We start from the raw sequence: 25,258 nt of genomic DNA, 5'->3' as shown, positions 1-25,258 counted from the left end.
CTCACCATCTGTCCTCTTTAGCTCTGATTCTAGTAAGGGCCCCTTGTTGTGGGAGATGATAAAAGGCCAAGGTTAAGAAATTCTTGTTGGACTGGGTGTGAAGGCCACTCATGGGCACAATACAACTTTCTGCTCAGAGGCGGAGGCAGGTACCCTCCAGGGTCCAGTACTGTAATCTGCCCTTTAATAAAAAATCTAATTATAAGAATTGGAAAAAAAAAAAAAAAAAGATCCCTCTTCCAGCTATCAGAACAATGCTGCATTCATTCACTTTTAAAATGCATTTTTATTATTGTTTCCAGTCAGTTTACTAAAGACACTAAATATGAGAGATGAGTGCTTAGAAACAGGGGTATACGGACCCCCAGCTTTGGCCAGGTCCTATGGAGAGGGGCTTGTGACTCTTAGGAGCTAACCTCTCTGAGAAGGGAGCCAGCTTTGGTCTACACTATATAGTTCCATACATGTTCCCTTATGGCCTCCACAGCAGCTGGGGATACACTCAACGATTTCACGAAATAAGAACTGCATCTGAAGCTGAAGAAACCATAATCCAACCCACTCGCCAGAAGGGGTCAAACAGCTCTTCTTTTGTGGGGAGATATCAGGGCCAGAATTCACCTGGAAGGTGTTACTCCTCCTCCTCTTATAACCCCACCCCTCTCCTTTCACAGGGGCCAGGCCTGGGACAAATGAGTCAGTTTCCAGAAACATGGCACCAATGAGATGAATGATGGTGATGGGGGCCTGGGAAATTAAGAAACTGCAGGAAGACAGAAAGGGAGGTGGCTTTGGTGAAAGGGAGATGTCCAGAAACCATGTTGCTGACTGAACATAACAGTTCCACCTTCATTTTTGAGATTCCCCTTCTCCCATCCTGTACAGAGAAAGGACTACACGGCAACAGGCAGAGAATAAGTTGACAGAATAATGGCTAGTTAAGTACAGAAGTAATTTCTGATGAACCATAGTGTCATACTGGTATGATGATCCCCCAACCCAATCACCCTTTCCCAAAGATCAGTCAAAGGAGATGAGCTGTGCCTCTCCACTTCCTGGAGCCGGCTGACCCTGTGACGGGCCGGGCTGCTGAGGCACCGGTGGCGGTGGCTGCTGCAACGGGCCTCCTGGAGGTGCCAACTAGAGGGAAGAAAACCAGATGTTGTTACAAGCTTGTTCACTAACAAAGCATGATTTAGTCAATCCTTTTTAGCCCACTAGGCTGCATAAACTTTGGGGTCCAAGACATTAACTTGTCTGATGAAGAACCTTTAAGTACTTATCTGTGCCCAGCCCAAAATCTACTGCTGACAAATTTCAGAGCAGACTGGCTTTTGTTTTCATTTGACAGCCTAAATACTATTATTTGCACCCCAAATCCAATGAGGTTTTGAATTAATTCTTAGAACAACATTTTTCAAGGTCATGAAGCCAGTCAAAAAATGGTAGAAACCTTCGAAAAAGACTTACCTGCTGGTACATAGGCTGCTGTCCCGAGAGGTAGGGTTGCTGGGGTGGCATTGCTGGATCTTGGCCAGGAAGGGCAGTCATAAGATTCTAGGGATGAATAAAGGAAATACTGATCTTAAGAAATCAGTTGAATGGTGTGGAAGCACCTTACTCCGATATTACCAAGAAATAGAGCAGGGCTTCTTCAACTTTTTCTACTGCCTACTTCTTTTTGCCTAATAAACTTTTATGGTATACAGGTATATACAATAGATATACAAATCAAACACTTACTGATAATAAATCATAATTTCTTGACACCCTCTTCCCCTCACATACAGTTGGAAAGACTCCATATGGAGTCACTATCCAGAGTTTAAGAAGCTGGGGCCTAGAGGACTAGAAGGATTTCAAGTATTAGCCCAAGGAAAACGGAATATGGTTCTATCACCTTAGCACTAATTTTTTTTTTTTTTTTTTTTTTTTTTTTTTTTTTTTTTTTTTAATTTAATAGCCTTTTATTTACAGGATATATACATGGGTAACTTTACAGCATTAACAATTGCCAAACCTCTTGTTCCAATTTTTCACCTCTTACCACCCCCACCCCCTCCCCTAAATGGCAGGATGACCAGTAGATGTTAAATATATTAAAATATAACTTAGATACATAATAAGTATACATGACCAAAACATTATTTTGCTGTACAAAAAGAATCAGACTCTGAATTATTGTACAATTAGCTTGTGAAGGAAATCAAAAATGCAGGTGTGCATAAATATAGGGATTGGGAATTCAATGTAATGGTTTTTAGTCATCCCCCAGGGTTCTTTTTCTGGGTATAGCTGGTTCAGTTCATTACTGCTCCATTAGAAATGATTTGGTTGATCTTGTTGCTGAGGATGGCCTGATCCATCAGAACTGGTCATCATCTAGCACTAATTTTTTTAATCACCACACTGCTCACAGATGGTTTAGTGTTCTGAACTATATCAGTGGAAGGAAAGTAGTTGCATTAATGAAATAAGATGCCTGAAGTTTTGAAATATATGATCAAGAAGACTCAAAAGTAGGGAGAGGAAACGTTGCATGGTACAGAAAAAAACAATCAGATGGAAAAAGATGTTCCACTTTGCTCACTTCAAGATAGTTTCTTTAAAGACTGATGGCCCATAAAAATAGAGGAACAAACATCCTTCAGTTACTGAAGCTATACCCCTTTTCCTAGGCCTTTAAAGTATTCCTGCCTATTTCAATCCTCCACTTTCCTCTAGATATTGTGGAGTACCCCTTTCTAAACTACAAACCAAGACCTTAATACTTAGTGAACCTCTTCTCACCTGCATGCTATATGGCTGATATCCCATGGAGACAGACTGGTTCCCCATATAGCCCATTGTACTGGACTGTGGAGGCTGAGAAATGGGTGGGAGGCTCTGTGGGGCCTGAGAGGCGACATTCTGCAAAGGGAAGATAAAGTGAGGCAAGTCTCCCAGTCATCTCTCTCTCTCCCTCTCCCTCCCTTTCCCCTCTCCTTCCTCTCCATTTCCCTCTCCTTCTCTTTCTCTTCTCTCTTCATGACCAGGAATTCAAAGGATAATGAGATGTTGGCTCTGACTTTGCTACCAAGAAAAGAGCTAAACTTTTACTTGATTGATAGTTACCTTCTATCAACATACCTGATAGCCTTGTGTGGGGGTTGGTTGGTAGGAAGAATAAGCTGGATTTGTGGTGGGCACAGGCTGCCCCTGCTGAGTTGCCTGCCCACCACCTGCCCCTGCTTGATACATGTAGGCGCTCACTATGTTAGGATCTGTGGCAGGAAAAAAAATGGAAGATTCCAAGTTTAACTTTATTTGTTATGGCTCGGTAGCTTAATTATCCTGTGGTGCCCATATCCTCTTACCTGTTCCAGCCACTGGCATGCTAGGGTAGGGTCCACTGCCTGCCTGTGCTGGCTGATTCATATATACTGTGTGCATAGGGGAGCCCTCCACTGAACCTGCTGGGCTAAAGGTACCAGGGAAATTTGTAGGGCCAGAAGGCTGGTATATTACCCCACCTGCTGACGGCATGGCCTGTAGCTGGTAAAAGGAAAAATAAGAGATTATTAGAATTAGGAGGTTTAGCAGAAAAAGAAAATGTCTGACTGAAGACAGAACGAGCAGATACTTGGGCATAAGGCAAGGAGAAAGCAGGCATTTGTGCTCGCATCTGAATTGTCTGCTTCTGCTGTTCTAGGCGCATCTGCCGCTCCTTTTCCTGTTCCTGTAGGCGCTGAATGGCCAACTGCCTCTGCATCTCCAGGTATTCCTGAAAGGGAAAGGCAAGATTCCAAGGCACCCTATTAGTCTCTTTCCTAGGAATGAGGAGTCACATCAAAAACGCTGAAAAGACAACTTGGAATCAGAAGAGCCTGATCTGATTTTGACTCAGGTTGTGACATCTTAGACCAACCACTAACATCTCCAAACTTGTGTCCTCTAGAGAGAGCTCATCCTGCCTCTGCATACACAGCCCTCATTCTTGAACCCAAGCCCCTCAGGGCAAAGCAGAACATGGCTACTTCTTCCACATGGTAACTAACCAGAGAAAGGCTCCCTTCTGTCTTGTCTTTACGCTAAACACACCCAGTTTTTAGAAAGGGACTGGCCTCTCCATCTAAATAATCCTCTGAGGGAAATAGTTAGGAATAGTAGCTTTGCTCACCTGCTTCTTCTGCCTCATGATTTCCAGTTTCTGGGCCAGCTGGATTTGGCGCTGACGTTCTGCTTCTTCAGCTGCTCGGCGCAGTTTCTCCCTGTGCTCCTCTCGGAGGGCATTGAGTGCTCCCCGGGCATCTCGGATCTGGGCAAGCTTATCTTGGAGTCCTTCATAATATACTATGGAAGAGGGGCAAAAAGCATGAACTCCCCTCTATGTGAAGACCCTCCCTCCTCCCTCCCCCAATTGTGGCTCTGTTCTTGGAGTGCTGTTGGTCATTTCCATCCTGCACAGGCTGGAAAAATTCCCATCTCGAGTGATGCTAAGCAGAACCCTCCCAGAATCTGGACCGTCTTACTCTATGCTGTCACTAAGACAGAGCCAATACCTGGCTGGCTCGGCTCCTCTCCATCCTCTCCCTAAAGTACAGGTTGACCTTGCCGGTCAGCACGCTCTGGTGTGTAAGCCTTTGGCGAGGCCCCTCTGAAACAGCAGCAGCCAACACAGGGTGTTCCAAAGTATTGGAGCAGTTATAAGTCATTAGAGCTCCATCTCTCTAACAGGCTCTAATGACCCTCACACAGTGCAGAGAGTACTCACAAGAGGCCCTAAGCTCCTGCTCATAAGAACTGTATCTTTCTTTACTTTGTATGCCCTGTGCTTCCCAGGAGAATATATATGGCTTAGCTGAGCACTGAATTTAAATTTAAATTTAAAGAAGTACTAGTTTCTTAATTCATATAGGTATGTTAACTGGACATTTTTTTCACCCACGGCAAAACTGGTTATCGTTAAGAGAGGGTATGGCAACAATCTAATCTAATCTCATTGGGATGGGGGCCATACAGTCCTTCCTCCCTGGGAGGATGAGAAGGGAAAGGCAGTTTTAGACAGGTATATCATGGGCATGACCCTCAAGGTGATGGAGGCTGAGCTGCCCTATATTACTATTCCAGAAGCAAAACTCATTTGACCTGTGGTAGTTAGAGCTGACATGGCAATTGGAAATAAAATTATTAATTTCTATTAGACTGTACAAATAAAATGGAAAAGACCACTGGATGTGGCTTCCAACAAAAAAGAATTCCAAAATGTTGGATGGTGTGGCTTCAGGCCACAGTGGGTAGTAGGGTACAGTTGGAGTGGAGCTCAAGAGAGACCATAAGTACGTACACCTTCGCTCATCTAGCTGGTTGAGCAGCTCCAGCAACTGAGGATGCATGTTATTAATAGACTGGAAGAGGGACAGCACAGCTGAGTCATTGGTGATGCTCCGTCCCCTCATATGGTTGCTCTTCATGCGGTTGACAAAGGTGGTGACAGCATTCTGTAGGGCCTTCAGGAATTGCTCATGGTTCTCTTCAGACTCCCCATTCTGATACTGCTGCTGGAGAAAAAGCACAGGAGATTGCCAAGTACCACTTACAAACACCTAAGCTAAGACTTAAACTGTCTCAGACTTCCCAGGGCAGAGGACCATTCTATCGAACAGACCTTCAGAGCACTAGAACACTAAAGGGAAGTCAGTTTCTCTTAAGGTTTTATGATAAATTCTTTCATCTCCCCATAGTAGGTGGCAGAGAGCCTCTTTTATCTCTATAAGGCCCCAGCTCTTGCTCTGTTGTCTAACAAACCCAGAGTGCCAGGGGGTGACTGTCATGGAACAAACACCCAAGAACTAATATTCCACTTCTACTGGGGTAGCTCTAGACACAATCTGGACACTGGGGCTCATTCCAGGGTGGGTTCAAGCTAACTCTACAGTTCCAGGACACAAGTGACAGTCTGTATCTATTTTAACCACTAGCTTGCCTTTCACAACAGACCCACCTCCCTCAGGTTCTTGGGGTCAAGTTTTCTGGCATCCAGTTAGAAATGCAGGGTCACTAAGTGACCCAAATCACACTCCTAGGGCTGGAATCAGCTCATTCCTGATCAGAGAGAAGCCATAGCGGATGTTTAGGACATTCCCTTGACTGTGGCATTTTTCTCCTGCTTATTAGACTCAGAGCCATTTTCCAGGTGCCTGAGATGGGGCTGACCAGCCCCTTGAGGACTGTGTGTTGAGACGGACAACATTATGAAGCCTAGGGGCTGGGCCAAGCAATAGCTTACCTCATTAAAGGGGCCACCGGAGGGAGTTATGGGCTGAGAGTCTGTTTCCGGGAGGGGAGTCTGGAAGAGACCAGAGATTCAGTGGGGGCCTGTCACCTTAAACCTTTCCCCCACCCCCAGCCCCAGGGCAGGAACACAGACAAAGGGCCGGGGCACCTTGCTACCTCTAGCATGGTTACAGGGGTGGCATGTCCCTCTGTGGGCTGGGGAGCAGAGTCTGTCAGAGGAGCCGGAGCAGATGGTGTAGGGCTCTTCTGAACTTCCTCCTGCTTCTTCTCCCAGTAGTTCCGGTTGAGGTACCGAGCAAGCTGCAAGAAGGAATAGAAGGGAAAATGCACTTCTGTGGGTCAAGAAAAAGGAGGAGCGACAGGACAGAACAAGCAGTCGTGCCCCTACCTCAGGGTCAATATCCTCTGCCAAGGGGGCGGATGAATTCTAGGGATAAAAAGAAGACATTCTGAGAATCATTCCTTACAAAGAAAATGGCACCCCATCGAAATTAAACACCCACACTAGAAGAAGACTAATGAAAGGCTGCTCAACAGAAGGTCCAGAGAACAAGCTCAGCACTTCACATCCACTGCTCCCCCACTCTCCCCTCAGAGGTCCCTGGGCAGCATTCTGACCCAGGTGATGGATCAAACAATGAGTTACAGATTATTTAGCTAGCACACAGTTAGCTTCTTTGCTCACTCCTCACTCCTTTGCTCAAAAACATTCAAGGACTGAAACTGAAAAAAGCCTAAACTCCCATTATTTAGCATTCAAAAATCCCTGTGTTTTCTCCAACTAGGTTCCTTCAAGCATTCTATATTACAGTCAAATGAACTACTTTTCCTCCTTGAGCAGACACTGTAATTTCCCACCTCTTCCTCTGCCTAGAATACCACCTGTGTTTGCTGAAATCCTAGATATATTTCATGATCCAAATGAAAAACCATCTTCATGGAACTATCCTGGACTCTCTTCCTGGCTTATTCTTCTTTGCATGTACCCATGAATCCTAACACAATATCCCTGTAGTATAATAAAAAACTAACTCTCTAAGTACCTTCCAAATCTAAAATCCTGATTCCTATGAATGACAAAAAAAGAGCAATCAGGTTCAGTAAGGATGAAAGCCTGGGCACATTTGGTGACTCAGAAATAATTGTACTCCTTTTGTGAGGTACAAACGCCTGTCCTTTTGAAGATAATTCTTTAAGGAAGATGGCAACTTCCATCTTAAAAATATAAATTAAATATACAACCTTCCTAACTCCAAAGAGAAAGCTTCAAGAGGGTCTACTTATGGTAGAATTATGCAAGTGGGATCTTACCACGGGAGAAGAGTACAGGGTGCTAGCAGGGGGGGCAGATGAAGTCACAGGTGTGGGTTCTGCCTTTGGATACATGGTATACGTTGTTTTTTGCCTCTGAAATAAAATGGAAAGCATGGATTTTTAGAAAAGAGTAATTAAGAAACAGTGGAAGTGGACAATTCTTTCTTTCAGCCTAACACCTCTGAACAAGTGAAACCTTGGCCCCTTTACCCCATGCTTAAGCTTCAACTGAAAACCTGAGGACTTTGTTAGGCAGGAACTGGTTTAACAGTGCCTCCTTTTTTCTGTGTCAAAGCAGGGTCTCAAATGTAAAGGACTCTGCCAGCCACTCACCATTCTCTCCTTTTCCTCTGCCTCTGACTGTGACAGGGCAATGGCCAGTTGAAGCTCTTCTTCCTCTTGCAGAGCTGTCTCGTCCCTCTTGGGAGGCAACTAAGCAAAGGGAGAGGTTGGTAAGAGACTAATGTCCAGGGTAGATAAACCATACAAGATCCCTGGGAAAGCAGAGGGAAATACGGGGGGAAAGGGAAGAGGGAAGGAGGGTAGAGAAGGGAGGAAGAAACTCTGCTGCTTCCCAGGTCCAGGTTGTCAAGAGAGAGTGCCACTGGGGAAACTTTGTACCTGAGACTGCTGGGATAAGGGACTGGTCAGGTACTCTGGAGGCAGTTCTGTCGTGGAGCTAGATTTACCTTCAGCCTTCCTAAGTGAAAAATAGCATGAAAGGTTACTGAGTGATAAAAATCTTATGTGACACTCTTCAAAGTAGCAATTCCCTAACGTCTAAGATGGGGTCACCCCTAAAACCAAATTCCCAACAATATATTTCCTAGGGGTTTTCAGTTATATTAGTCAAGATCAGAAAGGAGTGAAACAGATTCTGCAAGACAATTGGTCTCATTACTTTATAGTCTCAGAAAGATAATTAGAACAACAGCAATTACCTTACACATTTGTAGAGCATTTTACCTTTGTTCACATGCTTTTATATATATACATTTTATTATTTGTTGACAACAATCCAGAAGACACACAGAACAAGTATTCTCAAGTCTAAAACTTTAAAAGGATAATGGATTTGCTGAAGGATACAGTTACTGTGTGATAGTTTTTCAAAGTACCTTTATTTCAATTATTTTAATGATTTGGGGTATCAATAATATACTGATCTCAAACTATAAAACAGTAATCATTAAAACAATATGGTTGTGGTTTTTTTAAAAAAAAAAAAGATAAAATTAATTGAAAAACATAATGAAGCAAATAAATACAGTAACCTAAAGATAAAATCAATGGAAGAGGTAAGATCCACAACATAATGAAACAAATAAATGCAGTAACCAAGTTATTAAGGAAAGAACTCACTACTTGAAAAACTGACACTAAAACTGGATAATAGCCTGGCAAAAATTAAAATAAGCTCCAAATGGATACATGATTTAAATATAAAAAAGATCCCATTTCCAAGATACGGAAGGACCTGATTCAACTCTATCAGATTTTCCCTAAAAGAAAAAGTCAATGGATATGAATACGCAGTTTGTTAAGGAAGAAATCAAGGCTGTCAAAAATCATGAAAAAATGATCTCACTAAAAATCAGAGAAAAACATATTTAAGGACAAATGTTGGAGGGGCTATGAGAATACAGGTATATGACAATGCTCTAGTGGAAATGTGAATTAATTGATCCAGTTATTCTAGAAAGCAATTCAGAACTAAGTCCACAAAGTTCTCACAATGTGCAGACCTACTCTGACTCAACTGTACCAGTAGCTATATCCTCAAAAAAATCAAAAAAAGAATGAAAGGATTTTAATGTACAGTACCTATAGTAGCCTTCTTTTGGTCACCAAAATTTGAAACTAAGGGTCTGTCTTATTGGGAAAAATAAGCTATATATGAAGGAATAACTAGAATAATATCACTATTTCTAACTGTATACCTTATACTTCCATAGTATCTTACGTCTGTTCCTAAATAAATTGGGACAAAAGGGAAGATTATTGTGCCATAAAAAATGATGAAATGAACAATGTCAAAAAGGAAGTAGGAAGATCTTTATAAACTGATGCAGAGCGAACTGCTCTGCATATATATTCTGCATCGAATAATTTATATCAGAACAAATCCAACACAGCTAAGATTGGAAGTGAAATGGTTAAGTGGAGAAAAATCTCTGCAACAAATAAATGAATTAAATGTAAAAGAATAATAACCATTTAAAGACTTGGAAATTGAGGAGATGTCTATCAACTGGAGAATGGCTGAACAAGTTGTGGGAAATAATGAGGGGGATGTTTTCAGAAAAACCCAGAAGATTTATATGAATTAATAATACAAAGTGAAGTGACCTGAACCAAGAGAACACTTACACAGTGACTGCAATATTGTAAGGATGAACAACTATGAAAGACTTAGCTATTTTGATCAAGATGATGATCCAAGATGATTACAAAGTATTCATGATGAAAAAATGCTATCTATCTCCAAGGGGAGAACTGATAAATTCTTGAATGCAAATTACAAGCATGCTTTTTAAAAAGAGCTTTATTTTTCTTGGAGAGAGAGAGTGTGTGTGTGTGTGTTTACTCTTTTGCAAGATGACTAACATGGAAAGATGTTTTGTGTGACTTTACATGCATAATATTTTATTACTTGCTTTCTAAAAGAGTGGGGAAGGCCCAATTTGGATCTTAAATTTTTTTAAATGAATGTTAAAAATTGTTTTACATGAAATTGGGAAATAGTTAAACAAAATAAATTTTAAAATATATATATATATATATATATTTTAAAAAGAATAAATAAGAGCCATTCCTCAATTGATAAATGATCTGAGGATAGAAATAGTTCTCAAAATACAAAAGCAAGGCTATCTTCAGTCATGTGAAAGTGTTCCAAAACACTAATAGAAGAAATAGGAATTAAGCAATTGAGGTTCCATGTCAGAATAAGTCAATCTATAAACATTTATTAAGCACCAACTATGTGACAGGCACTGGTGCTAAGTGCTGCACTACATTCATCAGATTAACAAAATTGAAAAAAAAGAGAAGCTACATTGATTACATGGATTAATACATTGATGCTATCTATATATGGTGGAATTATATATTGGTCCAGGCTTCTGGAAAGCAATTTGGAACTATACACAAAAATTACTAAAGAGTGCATTTACTTTGACCCAGCTATACAACTGCTAAGCCAATAAAAGAGAAAGATAAAAAAAAGAGGAAAACTGTTGTATGAATGTAATGGAATACTATTGTGCTGTAAAAAATTAGAGAAAATATAGCATCAAAAAGACATGGAAAGACTTGTGTGAAATAAAAAATTTAGCAGAATGAGACCAATTTGACGCTATATGATAACATCAAAATTACAAAAGCAAACAAAGACCTAAGAATGCTCATCATCAGTCAAGTGATAAAGAACTCCTCTCATCTCAAGTCAGAAATGATGGAATATACAGAATAAGAAATGCATTTTTGGATGTGACCAATGTGGGGATTTGTTTTGGCAGACCAGATAGATGTTTGTTAGGGAATTTATTTATTTTTTCTTTTCTTTTTAAAAAAATTTGCTCAGTTGGGGGGTAAATGGAGGGGGTGCTGGTGGCATTGGAAGGGACAGATTAATAATTTTTAAAAATACCTGTTACCTGGAGAATTAAAAACCAATTTGAGGCAAAAGATTCTAAGATCTAGATCTTAGAGAACAAGTCAGACTCTCTCAATTTTGCACTTGAGTGCTTGGTACAGGGACAGTTGATGAGGAAACAGGCAAAAGGGTAATGTATCCCAGGTCATACTAATAGAATTCATAATTATTAGAACTGATCATTAAACCTCTTAAAAGAACCTGCCCAACCACTAAGATTTCCCTCAATTCATCAGCATCACCAGTGGCAGAATTGGAACAAAAAAATCTAAGTCTCCTAACATTCTGTCCAGTGCCTCTTTCTACACCTTGATCTAACTCTTCTGCTTTTGTTCCCTAGGGCTGCTCTTTCTGAGCCTTTACAGGACAGAATCCCTGTGGGTAGGCCACACAAACACAATCTTAGATATACAATGTTAGATAAACAAATCTAAGCAACATTCAGCCAGACACATCTAGAGGGATAATTGGATTTAGAATTGGGATTCTGCTCCAAGAAAAGTCTTAGCCTTCCCTACTATAAGCCTCATGCTATTCAACTACAGTAAATACAGCCAATCCAGTCCTGAGTTATGGAGAGTTCCTGAGAGCCAAGATGAAAACACCTTTTGCAGGCAAGTGGCAATCTGTTTTCAGTTTCCTCACCTATAAAATGAGGAGACTGAATTAAAATTAGGTAATGTCTAAGGGATCTTCCATGATTTTCCATGATACTGTTGTGGAGGAAAACCAAGTTCTAGGCAAAAACTGACTCTCAAAGACTAATACAGCTCACTGAAGGAAGAAATTCATGAGAAGATGACATATGGGAATATGGGGGACTCACTTGTTCAGCAGTTCATAGCAGGGCTCACACACACGTACTTCCTTCTCAATGCCAAACTTGGGAATGGTGGAGCACTTAGAGGAACATTTCCCACAAAAGATTTGCCCACATGCCCGGCAGTGATGCTACAGAGGGGAGGAGAAGATCAGAAATGTGTTTTCCCATCTTACCCACCACAAAAGCCCAAATTGGCCATCTCCCTCAGCTGAGTACACACTTACTTTACGTGTCATCACTCCAAATTGCACTCTGCACCTGTGACATTCTTCAGCATCAACCCAATCAGGAGCCTAGGAAAGAAGAAAGAGTTAGTGACAAAACTAGATGGTCAAATCCCTCTTCCTGCTTTACCAAATTTAGCACCCAATGCTAAAATAACAGCACAGGGTGAAAACTCTTAATTCCCAATGAAGTTAGAAAAGAATGCGTGGAAAATTCAGAGTGTAGGCAGAAATGGCAGTTAAACGAGCAAAAGGATTGTTTACTCCTGCCAATTAAAAGCAGCAGCCTAAGGAGAAAGGCAGAGTAACTGAGGCCTGAAGAATTATGTTTTAGAAGAGAAAAAAAAAAATCCCAAATCCAAAAGATTCCTTCTTTTTGTAAAAATTAGGAATTCAAGACATCTTAGAGCTCTGAGTAAATTTTAATTTAGAATCCAGACCACAATACCACTAGCCACAATTTCATAAGAGCCATAGATTCTGTATAGTATCCCATCATAATTCTTTATTATATTGCTATAAAGAGATTAAAACAGCTGCATGTTCTATTTATGATTTGGCCAAGGTATCTGCTTCTCCTTAATATTCTTTATAGCTCTTTAAAAAAAATTTTTTTTAGCTTTTTATTTTCAAAATATATGGATAATTTTTAACATTCACCCTTGCAAAACCTTGTGCACCAAGTTTTTTCTCCCTCCCTTCCCTCCACCCCCTCCTTTAGACACCAAGTAATTCAATATATGTTAAATAACAATTGAAAGCAACAAACACACCTCACTCCCCATTTTGCTCCCCAATTCCAAGAGTCAACATTTCTCAATCCAGCCAAGGTCTAGATATGAGAACTCACCCTTTCTGCAGCAAACATGGCATCACTCTCCTTAAATTCTGGGAAAACGTGACCTGCAGAAATGAGAATATATATTGCATACTCCTACCCCACTCCAAAAACCTCAACAGTAACTTTATGGAGCAAAGGCTGGGATCAGAAGACCAAGATTTGGAAAATGAGCTGATATATTATGTGTGATCTACAACAAAGTCACTTTCCATCTCAGCTCCTGCCACGATCCTGCTGAGTGTGCTGGGAGTCCTTCTTCTGTCCCTGCCCTTGGCATGTAGAGGGTACACTTCTCCTAATTAGGTCACTTACTACCCCATTCCAAAAGGCATGTGTGACATAGATGCCCAAAGAGTTTTCTATGGGCATTAATTAGGTTTGTTTTATAAAGAGTGATGCTGTGAATAGAGCACTGAGCTTAAGAGTCAGAAGACCTGTGTTCAAATTCAGCCTCTATTCTTACTATGTGACCCTGGGCAAGTCACTTAACCTGTTTGTCTCAGTTTTCTCAAAAGTAAAAAGGGGAAATAATAGTCCCCATATTAAAGGATTTATAAAATGCTTATTCTCTTCCTTCCCCTTATAATAAACTGTTCCTCCTCCTTCCAGGGTCTCACTCCTCCAAGTCCTCCAGCAAATCACTATCAGACTATTTTTCATAACACGACTGTCATATCAAAACTGACAAGTGACTCAAGACTTATGACAGATGCTAAATCACCATATCACATTTGAATTCTACCTCAATTCAAGACCTTTCATAAACCAGCCCACCCTACCTGATCTCCCACTGCTCCTTAACAGAGCCTCTTCAGCTTTCATTGTGCACCCCATATCCCCTCCCCACAAGCATATCATTTAATTCCAAAATTTCCTCCTCCCAGTGTTTTAATCTGGAATGTATGCCCACTTTTCTTAAACCTCCAAATTAAAAATCTCTTAATCTAAATCTCCACACATCTCCTGATATCATTTACCTTCTACCTTCATAATCTGGTAAGTGTCCTGCACCACCTTATACTTGGGCTCATTTCGGAAGGCATGAGCCCAAGCTTGGATCAGGTAAAGGATTTTATTACGAACATTTACTTCCACTTGTCTCTGCAAAGAAAAGAGGAGACAGAGATCAGTAAAAGCAACAGCAAATGAAGCATGCCAGGGAAGAAGCTTCAGGGAAAAGAAGTAGATGAGAAATCCAATATTCCAAATGAATGCAACTATACAAATGAAGAAAGGGGAAGGAAGATTTCCTACAGATCTAACAAAAGTGGGACAGATAGTTACCACAGGAAATGTCCAGTTGTTTTAAGCACTTCCCTCAGGGCTTGTCTTATGAATATATAAAAAGGAGGCAAGTAACCAAATCCCATTCAAACAGCAAGACAATTCCCAAACTATTGCTTCAATTCTTCAGATCTTAGCCCTTGGTCATTAAAAAGTCAATCATGAAATTTCCTATGGGATCCTGCCCAGACACTAAAATTTCTTTCAATTCATCAGCATCCCTACAGTCTTTCACTGCTTCAGACTTCTAACACAGAGTTTTCCAACCCAACCAAGTTTTACATCAATAAAACTGAACTTCCAAGGTTGAGCTGCTAGCTTCAAGGAGAGAGGATCAACAGCCTTCCACATCCCGGGGTGCTTAGCAGTGTTTTTTCCTACTTCCCTCTAGTCAGAGCCAGTCTTAGACAGAGGTTTTGCCATCATCAGCTGATTCTGGCATCATCACTGCATACCACATGACCAGCTGTTCTGGAAACTCCCCCAGGAAACAGAACAAGTGCCAAGTGCTGAGAACTCCAATTTCAACCAGGTCACACAGCACAGCCAAATCTTCAGTCTCTATAACTATCAAGGAGATGCTTCTAGCTTGAAATTCTGAAGCAGTGAAGAAGCATGAGAAATGGCTTCAGGGAGGAACTACAAGAAACCTCAACCTGGGTTCCAGTCTTTGAACTTTTTAGCTCAGTAAAAAAATCCTCCATATACAAACTTACTAGGTGACACTCATAATGCAAATAGAATACACAGACAATTAGTTGGAAGAGTCAAGTCAGTAACTCCAGTCTCTTAAACCAAATCAAAATCTGATAACATCAAAAATGTCCGAAGCATTATCATTCTAAGACTATAATCATAAATGAAGGTAACAAAGACTCAAGTCTGGGCAAAAGACTCAAAAATGGTATCCTTGTTTCAAGTTGCCCCTCCCCTCTCCTATCCATCCTCTATATAACTACTAAATTGATCATCCTAAAACACATATATGATTGTGTAATTCTAATGAAAAAGTCTTCAGTGTCTTTCCATCATGTCTAGGACAGGGGTTCTTAACCTCTTTAATGTCACAGACTCCTTAACAGAATGTTTTTAAATACATAAAACATATAGAATTACAAAAGAAACCAATTATACCAAACACAACTATCCAGATATTGTTTAAAAATTCATAAAAATCAGGTTAAGAACTTTTCCTGTCTTATTTTCAATGACTCTGTCCTAGTCAAACTGCTCTGCCAGCTGTTCCCTGTACCTGTTACCACTGTGCTTCTGCTCAGATGGGTCCTAGGTCTGAATGCACTTCTTCCTCACTAACACTGACAAAAAAAAAAAAAAAAATTGCTATCCCTACATACAAATGGCCTTTTCTCATACTCAGTTACTAGTAGCCTCTTCTTGCTAGACTAACTGAATGGATTCTTTGGTGTATGTGTAGTTTCTCTCCTATAGACCATAAGCTCCCTGTCTTACTTTTGTCTTTTTGATCCAAGTGTCTTGTAAACAATATTCACTAAATGTTAAGTGAACTGCAGTGAGAGCTCAGCTGCCACCAGTTTACATTAGCATGGTGCCCAGTTCTAGGTTGGAGGTTGTGAATCAGTCACAAAAGTGCAATACAGATTACCTACATGTCATATGTGTATACAGGGAACTGCTATTCACACAATGAACACCCCCCCCCCCCCCCCCCCCCCTCCAACCCAGATAGTAACTATCATCAGAAGTAGAATACTTTGACTACAAAGAATCAGGATAGCCTGCTAAAAACTTTGCCATAAAAACCTTTATAAAAAGTTACAGCCTTCGGGTCCTGCAACAGGGCACCCATTTTAGCAATATTTCTCAAGGAAGCTCTTACCTTGAGCAGCTCTTTGAGCTCTTCCATTGTCTGTTTATTGGCTACCTCATCATGAACCGTCTGACCACAGTTTTTGACAACAGATTCCATAACCTGTCACAAGAAAGAAGCCCCATAAGTGGGAAGGAAATATTTCATTAAGACAAAACCCACAAAATCCCTCCCCTGAAGGCCCAGTAGCTTCAAAGGCAAACTCCTATCAGTCCTCTTTCTTTAGGTTTGTGAGATGCCAAAACAGTAATTTTATTCCTTTGGATTCGGCAGTCATACAATGTCTGCAAGAATTCTCACTGATTCCCTATAGTACTAGCAAGAAAACCCACATGAATCAACTCATAGGTATTTATTACTAGAAATAGGCCTGTTATTTACAAGTTATATCTGGATAAAACAAGAGAGGAAAATAATTCCCCTCCCTGCAGGTTTCAAAGTAAGAGGCAGTGCTGAGATCAGAACTTAAGAATTCTTTCCTGCATGTCTTAGTGCTCATAAAAAAAACTGCTCTCTGTTACAGGCCTCCCAGAGACAATGAAGCAGACATAAGGCTTTTCTCATCTCTGTGCTCTCCAAAAGTTAGGAAGAAATCTTACTGTATGTGGTTAAAAAGCCTAGGTCAGACTTCACTGAGGTATATTTATTTCTATTTACCTCTAGAGCATAGAGGGCCACATGTGGATTCTTATCATTGACTTTTTTCTTGATGGAACTTACTGCATATTTTGCTCTGAAAGGAAAGGACATTAAGTAAGTAGAACAGGAATAAGAAAAAAAAATCCAAATTCTTAGAAACTAAAGAAATTGCAACAACAGTGTAGGAACATTTATCTACCTGGTTTAGCAATTATAGTTTTCACCAGTGTTGATAAAAACCAGAAGAATTAGTTTTAATTGTTCCACTATTTTAGTTGTTACCAGCACAGAAAAGCATGAGATTTTGTTTTTTTTTTAAATAAAGTTTACTACATGATTATAATATATGTATAACGTATATTAGACTGTTGTCATCTTAGGGAAGGAGGGAGAAAATCTGGAATTTAAAATCTTTCAAAAATAATGTTGAAATGAGATGATTCAAACCAGTTCCAATTGCTCAGTGATGAATAGAGCCATCTACACCCAGAGAGAGGACTATGGGAACTGAGTGTGGACCACATCATAGCATCACTCTTTCTGTTATTGTTTACTTGCATTTTTGTTTTCCTTCTCAGGTTTTTTCCTTTCTTTCTAGATCTGATTTTTCTTGTGCAGCAAGACAACTGTATACATATGTACACATATATTGGATTTAACATATATGTTAACATATTTAACATGTATTAGACTACCTGCCATCTAAGGGAGGGGGTGGAGGAAGGAGGGGAAAATTTGGAACAAAAGGTTTTGCAAGGGTCCATGTTGAAAAATTACCCATATATATGTTTGTAAATAAAAAACTATAATAATTTTTAAAATAAAGTAAAATAAAAATAATAATGTTGAAATTATTTTTGCCTGTAACTTGAAAAAATATTAAATAATATTGATATCTTTGTTTTTATAAGTCATTTCTGGACTGACAACTTCTTGCCCAACTCTAGAAACAGATCTCCCTTTGAAACAAAATAGTTGACCAAAAATAACAAAAATAGCATCATATATGAAAAAATATGTAATATTCTGTCTGTATAGTCTTCTGTGCTTATTTTATCATAAATTTTCTGGGACCAAAACTTGTTATTAATACTAAAATGAATCCAGCTTCCTTTTAGTGTTACTTTCTTTAACATAAATCAGTACATCAGTCAGTAATATTTATGCGAAGCATTGAGGATACAAAAAAAGCAAAAGACATTCCCTGACCTCCAAAAGCTTAAGCCATAAAGAGCGGACAACATGCAAATAAATACATACAAAGCAAACCATATATAGGCTAAGTAGGAAATAATTAATGTTGGAGAGAGAAGGCAATTGGAATTAAGAGAGGTGGGGAAAGGCTTCTGTAGAAGATGGGATTTTAAGAAAGCCAGGGATATCAGTGGGCAGAGTTGAAGCAGGAGAACAAACCAGACAAAAGAAATAGCCAGAGAAAATATCTAGAGTGTAGAGACTTCTTAGAACAGCCAGGAGACCAGTGTCATTAAATGGAGACTTAAATAGCAGGATGTAAGAGGTAGAAGATTGGAAAGGTAGGAGGGGACTAAGTTAAATAGAGTTCTATATGGCAATCAAAGCATTTTATCTTTGATTCTGGAGTTTACTGAATAGAGGAATGACTTGGTCAGACCTGTGCTCTTGGAAAATCACTGTGGTAGCTGAATAGAAGATGGACTGGAGTGGAGAGAGAGATGAGGTAGGCAGATCGATTAGTAAGTAGTAGGCTATTGTAATAAGTTAGGTATGAGGCGATGAGAGTCTACACTAGAGTAGCAATAGTGTTAGAGAAGTAGGAAATTAAAAGGCTTCAACAGGAGGGAAAGAGAAAGAAGGAGGGAGAGGAAGACAGACAGAAAGAGAGAGAGAGAGAATCAGAGAGAAGGGAGGCAAGGGGAAGAGGGAGAAAGCATCCAGGGTAACTTCTAGGCTTCAAACCTGAAGCCTGAGAGGATAATGTCCTCTACAGTCATAGAGAGGGTAGGAGCAGAATAAGAGTTTAGACCAGAGGTGGAGAACCTTTTTTCTGCCAAGGGCCATTTGGATATTTGTAACATTATGGGCCATACAAAATTATCAACTTACAAACTCAAGCAGTGAGAGGTTGTTGTAGCTAGCTTTCAGCTCATCACTGCCTGCAATTGCTTTGGTAGGACCAGGGCAATAATTTCACAGCAGACATTCCTTACTCCTGGTTTAGAGGAAATGATACTAAGTTCAGTTTTGAACATGTTAAAGTTAAAAAATTCAGTTCAGAATGCTTGAAAGGTAGAGATATAAGATCAGGAGTCAACAGAGTTTGGAGCAAGACAGGTAGATTTGAGAATTATCAGCACACAGATGTTAATTTAATCTCTGAGAGCTGATGGGATCACCAAGTGAAGTAGTATAGAGGGAAAAGAGAAGAGGACCCAGGACAAAACCCTAAAGAGACTCTTAGGGTTATGGGGAATAGCTTTGAGGAAGATCCATTAAAAAACACAGAGAAAGAATGATCAGATATATAAGAGAACTAGAAGAAAAGAAAATATCAAAGGAGGAAAGAGTGGATCAACTTGACAAAGGCTGCACAAGGTCAATGAGACTGAGGATTTAAAAAGGCGTTTGGTACCCTTTGACCCAGCAGTGTTATTACTGGGCTTATATTCCCAAAGAGATCTCAAAGAAGGGAAAGGAACCTATATGTGCAAAAATGTTTGTGGCAGCCTTCTTTGTAGTGGCCAGAAACTGGAAACTTAAGGAGATGCCCATCAACTGGAGAATGGCTGAATAAATTGTGGTATATGAATATTATAGAATATTATTGTTCGGTAAGAAATGACCAACAGGATGATTTCAGAAAGGCCTGGAGAGACTTACACGAACTGATGTTGAGTGAAATGAGCAAGACCAAGACATCATTATATACTTCAACAACAATACTATATGATGATCAATTCTGATGGACCTGGCCATCTTCAGCAATGAGATGAACCAAATCAGTTCTAATGGAGTAGTAATGAACTGAAAAAGCTACACCCAGCGAAAGAACTCTGGGAGATGACTAAGAATCATTACATCGAATTCCCAATCCCTATATTTTTGTCCGCCTGCTTTTTTGATTTCCTTCACAGGCTAACTGTACAATATTTCAGAGTCCGATTCTTTTTGTACAGCAAAATAACGGTTTGGACATGTATACTTATTTTGTATTTAATTTATCCTCTAATATATTTAACATGTATTGGTCATCCTGCCATCTAGGAGAAGGGATGGGGGGAAGGAGGGGAAAAATTGGAACAAAAGGTTTGGCAATTGTCAATGTTGTAAAATTACCCATGCATATAACTTGTAAATAAAAAGCTATTAAAATTAAAAAAAAAAAAAAAAAAAAAAAAAGCCATTGGTTTGAAGAACTAAGAGATAATTAGTAATTTTGGAGAGAATGCAATGATAAGGTCAGAAGCTGGGCTGTGAGGGGTTAAGAAGAGAGAAACAGAGGAGAGAAAACTGAGAAAACCAGTGTAGACAGTTTTTTTTAATTTAACTACAAAGGGCAGAAGAGATATAGGATAAAAATGGACATTTTTAAAAGGTCAAATGAGAGCGTTTTCCAAATTGGGAAGACATAGCCATGTTTGTAGGGAGCTGGAAATAAACCAGTAAAGAGGGAAGAGATTGAAAATAAGTGAAAGAGGGAGGATAACCAAGGAGGTAATCTTTTGGAGAAGATGGAATGAAAGGGGATCATTTGTTCAGGTACATAGAGGTAAGCCTTGGTAAGGAGTAAGGCCACTTCATCATGTGAGCGAGTAAAAGAAGAGATAGTGACAGAAGGTATCTGAGTGACAGATAAGAGAGAGAAGAGGGAATTTGTGGCAAACGTTTTCAATTTTTTCTGCAAAATATGAGGCAAATTCTCAGCTGACAAAGTGGGGGAGTAGAAATCATAGGAGGTATGAGGGAGGATGAAGAGGTTTGGAAGAGCCACTATGGAAAGAGGAAGTGGGCTGCAGAATTGTAGTTGTGTATATTTGTCTTCTGATTCTGTTCATTTCACTCTACTTCATAAGTCTCTATATTCTGTCCTTAGTCACTGCTCAAATCTTTGTCACTTGGTTCACCACAGAAAGGAAACTCTCTCTCCAAAGTTATCAATGATCTCTTTAAGTATAAAATCTGATGGCCCTGATTTATCTGTTTCATCTGACACTAGGGAACATCTCCTCCTAAACACTAGTTCTTCCCTGGGTTTTTATATTAATCTTTACTAGTCCTTCAGTCTTTTTTTTTTTTTTTTGCCAGTTCATCTATTTCATGCTTCCTAAGTGTTAACATAATGCACTGGGCCTTCTTTTCTTCCTTCTCTGGACTTTTATTTGGTGACTTCACCAGCTCCTGAAGGTTTAATTATTGTCTCGGTGAAGGTTACTCCCATCTAGCTCGTCACTCTCCATAGTGCAAGGCCTGCATTATTAACATTTCTCTTCTGAGCTTTCTTCTTTCTTTTGAGGGAAGCAACCTCCTTCCAGTCTCTTATGTTTGTCAGTTATCAAATCTTGCTATTTCTACCTCTACCACACCTCTCAAAATTCTGCCTTGTTCATTATTTGAATAGTCACCCCCTAAATTCAGGCTCTCATCAATCTTACCTAAAGTATTATAAAAGTCTCCTAATTAAGTCTCACAGACTTGTCTCTTCGCTATTCCAAACATCTTCCACAAAGCTGTCAAAGTGATCTTGTATAAGTGCAGATCTTATCCTGTCACTAACCTCAACAAATTCTGTTGATTTCCTATCATCTTTAGGATAAACTATCAACCCTTCTCTGGCACAAAAAAAGTTGTGATAATTTTTTTGATAATATATTGGACCTTTCAGTCATTGACTTCCTTGTGGTGTATGTCCAGTAATAGAATTTCTATATAAAAAGTGTCCTTGAATAACTCCAAATTATTTTTCATTATTGCTACATTAAATCTTCCTAGATGGATTGTTTCCCTTTTCATCTGTCAATTTTTCAGGTGTGATATAAGACCTCAGAGGTATTTTAATTTGCATTTCTCTATAATGATTTGGAGTACATTTTTGTGATTGTGGAAGAATTTGTAATTTTTTTTTTTTGAAAACTGTTAAATCTTTAATTTCATATCCCATCCAGCCAATTACCTAAGTCACCACCCCACTGGACCAAGACCCCCACAATGGACCTAAAACTTTGACTAGCTCATTCAGAATACATGACTCAATCCCTGGGGAAGTTAATCCACTCATACAAAATTAGGGTACTTTCTCTACAGGCTGGCCCTATATATCCAAGTATGCTTTGATTTCATAGCTAACCCTCCAGACTATCTTACCTTGAGCCATCCCCCAACTTTCCATTTTCTCAAAACAAGTTGTTATCCTCTATTAGAATGTAAGCACCTTAAAGGGAAAGACTTTGTCTATTTTAAAAAATATCTGTATGCTCAATCTTTACCGTAATTCTTGGCATATAATAAACACTTAATAAAATGTTGTTTGACTCTTTCATCTATTCTAACTGGAAAATGGCTCTTGATCTTACATATTTGTATCAACTGTCTAAGTGCTTAGATGTCAGGATTAATTAGTGATATTTAATACAAACATTTTTCTCTTGTTTTATTCAAGTTTTTTTTATTAGGAATTTTAAGTACATGCAAAAGATCTTAATTTTATGTAATAAAATCTTATGTCTTTTATGACCAAAGCCCCTGAACTCTTCAGATGAAGTGCAAACTTCTTATAAGATACTGTATTAGTCAGAGCTTCATAGACAAAGATCTGGAAGCAGAGTCTTAGTTTTTTCCAATTTAGTCAGAATTATAGAACCTAGGATTGGGACAGGCAACCTATGCCAGCCTAAGCTGGAAGGCATCATACTGAGAAGCAATACCCTGAAAAATGACGAGATTTAGAAAAATATTTATAATAAAAGTAAACATTGCTCACTTACTGAGTATCCCCCTGACGGATCATGTCACAGATCTGAAGGATAGACTCCCAATCTGTCTCTAGCAAGAGCTGACTGGTAGCTTTGTCTGCAAGGAAAAAACAACCATTAAATGAATTTACTCTAATTTACTAGGATTTAAGCAAGTATCAGATCATTTATCTCAGCTAAAGCTAGTCACAAGATCAGAGAATTCTGACTTATTTTTATAGTTTTTAACAATTTTAACATAGATCCAAATCCTACAATAATCCTAAAAAAAAAAAAAAAAAAAAAAAAAAAAAAAAATGGAGAAAGTATTATCCCTGTTCCAAAAAGGAAAAAAGAACAGGGCCAGCTAGATAGTGAGCAGTGGATAGAGCACTGGTCCTGAAGTCAGGAGAACCCGAGTTCAAATTTAACCTTAGGAGCCTAATACTTATTAGCTTTATGACCTTGGACAAATCACAACCCCAACTGTCTGCCCCCTACCGGAAAAAAAAAATGTACAAAGAGCAAGGAAATAAAATGATCAAGGAAGATAATTTAGTCATCTTAACCCTTTCAACTATCTCCTCATTCAGATGTCTAATTTATTAAATTAGAAGATAAGTAGACATGAGACAATAAAAAAATGATAGTGTAAACTCCTGATTACTTAATCTAAAGCAATCTATATGAATGGCAGAGACATTAATTTTATATCATGTGATTCATAACTTAATATTTCTACTCCTTTTAAAATATTGGTTCAAGAAGAAACAATGTCTTGCTGCTTTTGAGAATATCATTTTCTCTGGGGATATATAAAGAAATATAATCATTTTCAATATTGCTAGGTAATTAAAATGTAAATTACATTTTGAAAGATGGATGTTGGTCAGCCAGCTAAGAGCAGAATCACTTTAAATGGTTCATATAACTTGCAAATCACGCCAATGTTTTCTTGATAAAATTTAACTGATGTGATTACTAAAATGTATAATCTCTCCCAAAATGGTATGCAAAACAAAATAGCTGTCAATGTGGCTGTTGGTTAGAAACAATTAACTATACCCAAAAAAGACCTCTCATTCTATCTAAGCAGGATATACCACATTGTTTACTAGGGTCATAGGAACAAAATCTTTGAACTCAGAGACTATATAGGTGTTCAATTGCTTTTTTTTTTTTTAAACAGATAAGGAAACTGAGGCCTAGAGAGATCAAGTAACTTGCTTACTTAAGATGTATGCTCCTAAGTTATAAAGCTATTAGTATAAATTGAATCCCTCTTATTCAATCCCTCTCTTCTCCACTGAGGTCTCCTGGGCGTGCACTCAGGTCTGTTATGCAAAGGTTATTAGTAAGGGCTCAGACTAAAAAGGTTATTTTGTTTTCCGAAGATGGCGGCACTAGAGAGCCCTCGTAGATTCCAGGAAGAAAACTGGTTCCACTGCTTAAGAGGACCAGAACTAAGAATTTCATCAGAATCTAGATGCCTAGTGCAAACTACACTTTCGGTGAAACGACATTCTTATCTGACTTAGTCACCAATTCTTGTGATGCAGGGCTTCTGACTGCTGGTCCAACCTGTCAGATGCTAGACCAAAGTAATTTTAAGTAATGGGGCATGTGTGAGCTCCCTAACAGTACTTCTTTCCTTGGATGCCACTTGTATGCAATTGTCCTAAGTTTCTGGCAGTTCTCACAAGACTCCTAAAAATAATTGACGCTTTAAAGCTCCCCATGTGAAACTGATCCTATTGAGCATATACAAGCCATACCAAATTCCAAAGGAGGAAAATTATGTTAGAGGCTAAAGTCCCTGCAAGAGGGGACGACAGAAAATGAGGGGTCCTCAATCCTTCTTGCCAACCCCAATACTGCCTGGCGGCGCCCCGCTCCGACACCTCAGAGACCAGCCCATGGGGCAGTGGGAAGAAAGGCGGAGGGTAGAGGCAGGCAATGGCGGGGGGTGGGGGGCGGGAAATAAAAGACGGCGAGGAAGGAGGAGGGAGACACGCCCCCCACCCGATACATGACCCCACCCTCTAGTGTCTCCACCTCCCGCCAGGGGCCCGACTGACTCAGCGCCCCAGGAGCGAAAACGAGCTGGGGCGGCGAGGCCCCCCAGAGCGTACGAGGCAGGCCCGGCCAGCCCCAGATCGGCGCTGGAGGGGAGGGGGGGGGTGGGGGAAGCTGTCCGTCTGGGGCCACGTTACCTAGGAGACGCTCGAAGGTGCCGCTACCTCTCCCCATGGCGACCTCAGACCCAACCCCGCAGCCACAGACGCTCTCCCAACTCGGAGCAGGCGCGCCCCCCGGCTTCCGCTTCCGTCTACGGGTGCTTCCACAGGAGCGCGCACGTCACGGAGAGAGCGACCGACAGACAGACCGACGGCGACTAGACCGCGAAGAAGGCGCTGGAATCT

The 25,258-nt window shown here is 39.8% G+C and overlaps 1 protein-coding gene across 2 annotated transcripts; it reads right to left on the bottom strand.

Moving 5' to 3' along the window:
* Window positions 1–266: 266 nt before the first annotated feature.
* Window positions 267–25,258, bottom strand: HGS (hepatocyte growth factor-regulated tyrosine kinase substrate). Of its 2 annotated transcripts, none has more exons than XM_031965632.1 (22): window positions 25,049–25,258; window positions 22,869–22,953; window positions 16,927–17,002; window positions 16,279–16,371; window positions 14,114–14,237; window positions 13,146–13,198; window positions 12,296–12,364; window positions 12,075–12,199; window positions 8,212–8,290; window positions 7,924–8,022; window positions 7,588–7,683; window positions 6,665–6,703; window positions 6,433–6,576; window positions 6,269–6,328; window positions 5,327–5,540; window positions 4,160–4,332; window positions 3,623–3,763; window positions 3,357–3,534; window positions 3,130–3,263; window positions 2,791–2,910; window positions 1,471–1,557; window positions 267–1,140 (listed from the first exon to the last, which is right to left on the bottom strand). In XM_031965632.1, the coding sequence occupies exons 1-22, from the start codon at window positions 25,083–25,085 to the stop codon at window positions 1,021–1,023; spliced, it is 2,346 nt and encodes a 781-aa protein (XP_031821492.1). In that variant the 5' UTR covers window positions 25,086–25,258; the 3' UTR covers window positions 267–1,020. The 2 variants fall into 2 exon arrangements, with proteins under 2 accessions (XP_031821492.1, XP_031821493.1); XM_031965633.1 differs by having other exon boundaries at window positions 918–1,140; window positions 5,327–5,537.

This window comes from Sarcophilus harrisii, chromosome 4 (genome assembly GCF_902635505.1).
Source record: "Sarcophilus harrisii chromosome 4, mSarHar1.11, whole genome shotgun sequence".
Lineage (NCBI taxonomy): Eukaryota > Metazoa > Chordata > Mammalia > Dasyuromorphia > Dasyuridae > Sarcophilus > Sarcophilus harrisii.
Note: the sequence above shows the minus strand (reverse complement) of the source record. Positions and strands in the feature narration are given on the sequence as shown.